We start from the raw sequence: 5,828 nt of genomic DNA on the forward strand, positions 1-5,828 counted from the left end.
CGGACTCACATAACCCAAGCTCCAATAGATGTGTCCAATTTGGTCAATTCTTGACCAATTCAGATCCATCTATTAATCCCGACTTATTCTACCAAAAAATCGAGATTGTACTCTCGAGTCAAGTGATAGTTATAGAAGCAAATTATGATCCAATAACAATATCCTCTGATTATCGTTCCACAAGTCAACTTCCATTTGACCGTCAATATGTTGAAACTGACAAAATGACCATTTTGCTCTTCAACATGTATTACCCTCTAAGTCCTATCTTCATATGGCAAATTCGTTGTGAAAAATCACAATGTAAACTCCAACGATCTCATCGTCGACCTACTGAGCTCAGATTCAATTTGCCTAGAAAAATACCTTAGAGTGACGATCTTCTCATCTCAATAATTAATGGATTCCACTATTGTAAATATATGATCTCTAATTATTTCAGCACAATTCCCAAAGCATCGAGATCAATCTTCTATTTAAGACTTCACTCATTGGTACCTCAAAGAACTTAAACTAGCAATCAAATGTACATTACCCACTTAGGATTTAGGTGACCTGTTTGATAATCAAGTAGAGTCTCATTTCAAACGGTCACAAATGAGTCATCTATGCGGTCCCGTTCAATGTGCATGGAAATACATTATTGTTCATATTTCAAGATCTAGACAAATCCTAATAAGAATAATACAATCTTGTCAACATAAAGCGTCCAACTTTATGAACCGATTGTAAACGACATAATTTGGATCACATCACAAATTGTGTCTTACAATACCCGATCCATCGAGTATACAATTTGTGCATCCTATATGATCATGGAACCTTAGACAATCACTTCAAATTATAACACGTAAATAAACGAACGTCAATTTATAATGTGATTTAACAGAACAATACTCGAAGAATGGGCATCAAGCTAATAATCTCTCACTTGCTTTTCTTAGAGTATGTGTGACATATCAAGAATACTCATCCTCTTAAGATGTCCATCAAAAGTCTTAGCTGGTAAGGTCTTAGTGAACGGATCCGCAAGATTATCTGCTGATGCAATCTTACTAACTGTCACGTCTCCTCGATGAACAATTTTTCTAACAAGGTGATATTTTCTCTCGATGTGTTTGCCGCGCTGATGACTCATGGGTTCTTTAGCATTGGCAACTATCGCAATAAAGCGTTATAGGCCCCATTGTCAACGGTACCACGTCAAGGTCCAAAAGAAACTTCTTGAACCATATAGCTTCTTTAGCAGCTTCATAAGCCGCTACATATTCTGCCTCCATGATGAAATCAGCAATACAAGATTGTATGATATTCCTCCATACCGCAGCTCCACCTCCCAATGTAAATAATGATCCCGATGTAGACTTCCTAGAGTCACGATCGGATTGAAAATCGAAATCAGTATATCCAATAGGATTTAGATCGTGTCCTGAATAGATAAGCATATAATCTCTCGTTCTCCGAAGATACTTAAGTATATGCTTCACTGCTACCCAATGTTCTGTTCCTGGATTAAACTGATAACGACTAACAATACCTACAGCATAACAAATATATGGTCTAGTGCAAAGCATAGCATACTTGAGACTTCCCACAGCCGAAGCATAAGGAACCTTTCTTAGGTAATCTATCTCTATTGCATTCTTGGAACAATGCTCTTTAGATAGATGAATTCCATGTCTAAAAGGAAATTATCCTTTTTTGGAATTTTGCATTACAAATCTGGACAATATTTTGTCAATATATGAAGTTTGGGATAATGCAATCCTTCTATTTTTCCTATCTCGCAAGATACGGATTCCCAAAACATAACTAGCTTCTCCCAAATCCTTCATATCAAACTGCTGTGACAACCATTTCTTTACAGATCACAATGTCCCTACATCATTGTCAATGAGTAGAATGTCATCTACATAAAGAATCAAAAAACTACTTTCTTCCCTTGTATTCGCTTGTACACAAGGTTCTTCCAGATTTTGCTCAAAACTATAGGTCTTGATGGTTTGATCAAATCTTACATTCCAATATCTAGACGCTTGCTTGAGTCCATAAATGGACCTCTGCAACTTGCAAACTTTCCTTTCATAGCCTTCTTTCACAAACCCTTCAAGTTGCATAATGTAAATGGTCTCCTCAAGACATCCATTTAAAAATACTGTCTTGACATCCATTTGATAAACCTCATAATCATAACAAGCCGTAATAGATAAAAGGACTCGAATAGATTTAAGCATGACAACCGATGAGAAGGTTTCTTCATAGTAGATGCCTTCTCTTTGGGTAAAATCCTTGGCCACTAGCCTTGCTTTGAAGGTTTCAACCTTCCCATCCATACCTCTTTTCCTTTTATAGACTCACTTGCATCCTATAGACTTTACCCCATTAGGTGCATCTACAAGATCCCAAACTTTGTTGGAATACATAGATTCCATTTATGAGTTCATGGCTAATTTCCATGATTCAAAGTCTACGTCCTCCATTTCTTCCTTAAATAAAGTGGGATCTTCTTCTTGCTCAGTAGAGATCACCTGATAGGATTCTCCATAGAGCAAGTACCTAGAAGGTGGTCTCACAACCCTCCCACTATAAGTAATGGTTGAAGGTGCCAGATTGTCCAGTCTGACCAAAGGTCCTTCTTCTCTTCCCACTGCTTGATCATGTCCTTGGTTAGGAATAACATCCTCATTATCCCCATTTGAAGGGACATGTAGAGATACAACAATGGGTGCCTCGTTCTCTACTACCTCTGGTTCTATTTGCCTATGAGGCCCTATGGGCATCACTTGCTTCATCAGCAACCATTGATTCAATAGGAGGTTCCAACTCATATCTATTAGATTCTATGCGAAAATCTGGAACTGAGTTGTTTGAACCATGTTCTAACATCTCTTCCAATAGAATCTTAGTAGTAGACTTGTGTTCTTCTATATACTTATCCTCTAAGAAGGTTGCATTTGTGCTAACAAATAACTTCTTATCAAGAGGATTATAGAAGTAGTAACCTCTCGTTCCTTTTGGATATCCTACGAAGAAACAAACATCTGATCTTGATTCCATCTCATACGTCTTTCCCTTTAGCACATGTGTTGGACATCCCCATATTCGAATGTGGTGTAAATTAGGCTTGCGCCCATTCCACAATTCAAGAGGTGTCTTGGAAACTGACTTAGATGGTACCAAATGCAAGATATAAATGGTTGTTTGTAGTGCATATCTCCAAAAGGATATAGGCAATGAGGAATAACTCATAATTGATCTTACCATATCTAAAAGAGTTCGATTTCTTCTTTCTGAGACACCATTCTGTTGGGGAGTTCTCGGTGCACTCAATTGGGATAACATCCCATTATCCGATAAGTAGACCTTAAACTCTTTGGATATATACTCACCACCTCGATCAGATCGAAGGGCCTAAATACTCTTACCTAATTGTTTCTCAACTTCCGTTCGAAACTCCTTGAATTTCTCCAAAGCTTCGAATTTGTGAGACATAAGGTATATTTATCCAAATCTAGAGTAATCATCTGTGAAGGTGATGAAGTAGTCGTATCCTCCTCTAGCCTTAATACTAATAGGTCCACAAACATCGGAATGTACTAATTCCAAAACCTCTTTAGCTCTTAGTCCCTTAGCCTTAAAGGGTCTCTTAGTCATCTTTCCTTCTATACAAGACTCACAAGTTGGAATAGATTCCACATCTAGCTCATTTAAAGGACCATCATTTACCAATCTTTGAATCCTATTTAGATTGATATGACCCAATCTAAGATGCCATAAGAGAGTTTTATTAGTACTAGACAACCTTTTTCTTTTCTTAGCAGTAGTAGTGTTATGTATAGATCAATCAAAGGATTTAAGACATAAAGACTATTAACCATATGATCCGAATATATAACAAAATTATTCAGCTTAATAACCACCGTAGAATGGATAAAAAGTACCGAATTACCAATATGACATAAAAGTGCAACAGAAATCAAGTTCCGTTTAAGTTCGGGAACATAATAACAGTCATCTAATATCAAATGCCTATGATTCTCAAAACATAAAGTAAAAGTGCCAACAGCTTTGGCAGATACCACTGCTTTAGTGCCAACCCTAAGAGTGTACTCCTCTTTACTGAGATACTTGGTTTCCTAGAACCCCTGCAAAGAATTGCAAATATGATTAGTGGCTCCAGAAGCTACAATCCAAGTATTAGTAGAATCAATCACTAAGCATGACTTAATGAATAGGGCATTATTGCCTTTACCTTGCTTCCCCTTAGCTAGGTAATCCAAGTAGTTCCTCTTCCAGTAACCCTTTTGTCCACAAATAAAACACTTTCCCTTTGGTTTCCCATCGACAGTAGTTTTCTTCCCCTTTGACTTGCTATCTAACTTTTTGTTTGGCCTCTTCCTCTTCTTTCCTCCTTTGCCACCAGAAAGCTTAGGATGAGAGGGTCCGACTGTAACAGTCAAAGCACTTCCACTTCTAGCCTTTAGAACAAATTCAGCATTTTGGAACTCTTTCATTAATTCTGTTAGAGACATATCTATCTTGTATAGATTATAATCAACTATAAATTAGGAGAACATCTCAAGAAGAGTCTCAAGGACCATGTCAATCTGCGTCTCGGAATCAATGTTAGCTCCTAAAACCTTCGCAGCATTGAAGTGACCAATCGTGGTCCCTTACAGATGCGCCCGGTTTCATGCGTGTGTTCATGATTGTCCTAATGGAGGCTTGCCTAACTTATCGGCTTTGATGTCCAAACATCTCTTGAAGGCTTTCAATTATGTCAAAAGCAGTTTCCATATTCTGATGTTTCTGTTGTAATACATTTAACACGGATGCCAAAATGTAACAGTGGGCCATCTTATCAGAATGATGCCACTTTTCATATGCAGCCTTTTGAGATTCCGTGGAGTCATCTTTAGGAGCTTCAAGACAAACTTCATCCAGTACAAATTTGTGTTTTTCAGCGGTAAGAACAATATTAAGATTCCTTTTCCAGTCAGCGTAGTTTTCTCCAACAAGTTGATTTTTGTTAAGTATTACTGATAAAGGATTAAGCGACATTTTTCTGTAAAATTAACGATTCGCGTATTAATAAAATGAGCAATAATCTTTGTATGATGCATGTATATGAATGTGCAAATATAGACCCAAAACTATAATTGTAATCAAAAACCTCAAACCCTTACAACTTTTAACACGTCCTCTATAGGAGGTCAATGTAGTTATTGGTAAAGTTGGGATCCTCCCACTCATTTTATTGAGCTAGGCATCTTATGCCACAAGAAAATGAGGATTGACTATTATTTGGCCTATGAATAATTTTGTTGAAATCTTCTATAGGAAGCCCCCCCAAAAATATTCATATATAAGTGTAATAACCTTCATCAATAATTTTAAAATATACGAAATATATAAGATATTGTCTATAAGATGATCATCCCATTATTACATTTTTAAAGGAATTCTATTAGTAGATCCAATTTCAGTTAATCTAAAATAACGTAGTTTTTCTATAGAGAGACCGAAATAATTCGATACTTAACATACATATTTTAATAACAAATTAGATGACGGAGGAGGTCGTAGGTTTATATATGCCTATAAACTCTCTTCCACTTATTATTTTGCACCGTTGAATCTTCACTTAATTAGTCCGCCAAATATAAACAATTATAATAGCACTAATTATATAAAAAAAATAATTTAAAACCACCTCTAATTAATTTAGAGTGATAAAAAAATATTTAAATGTAGATGCATATGATTTTAGTGCACCGGGTGGTGTTTCATTTAATCTACATGACATGCGATAATAATTAAACATTCAT

At 36.3% G+C, this 5,828-nt stretch overlaps 1 protein-coding gene across 1 annotated transcript; it reads right to left on the bottom strand.

The window, feature by feature from the left end:
- Positions 1–4,734: 4,734 nt before the first annotated feature.
- On the bottom strand, positions 4,735–5,061 carry LOC111406588. The gene has a single exon (XM_023035980.1). The coding sequence runs from the start codon at positions 5,059–5,061 to the stop codon at positions 4,735–4,737; it is 327 nt and encodes a 108-aa protein (XP_022891748.1).
- Positions 5,062–5,828: the final 767 nt, after the last annotated feature.

This window comes from Olea europaea, chromosome 12 (genome assembly GCF_002742605.1).
Source record: "Olea europaea var. sylvestris chromosome 12, O_europaea_v1, whole genome shotgun sequence".
Lineage (NCBI taxonomy): Eukaryota > Viridiplantae > Streptophyta > Magnoliopsida > Lamiales > Oleaceae > Olea > Olea europaea.

Excerpts from the sequence above, each read along its gene's own strand:
- LOC111406588 (XM_023035980.1), bottom strand. The coding sequence starts at position 5,061 with ATGTCGCTTAATCCTTTATCAGTAATACTTAACAAAAATCAACTTGTT.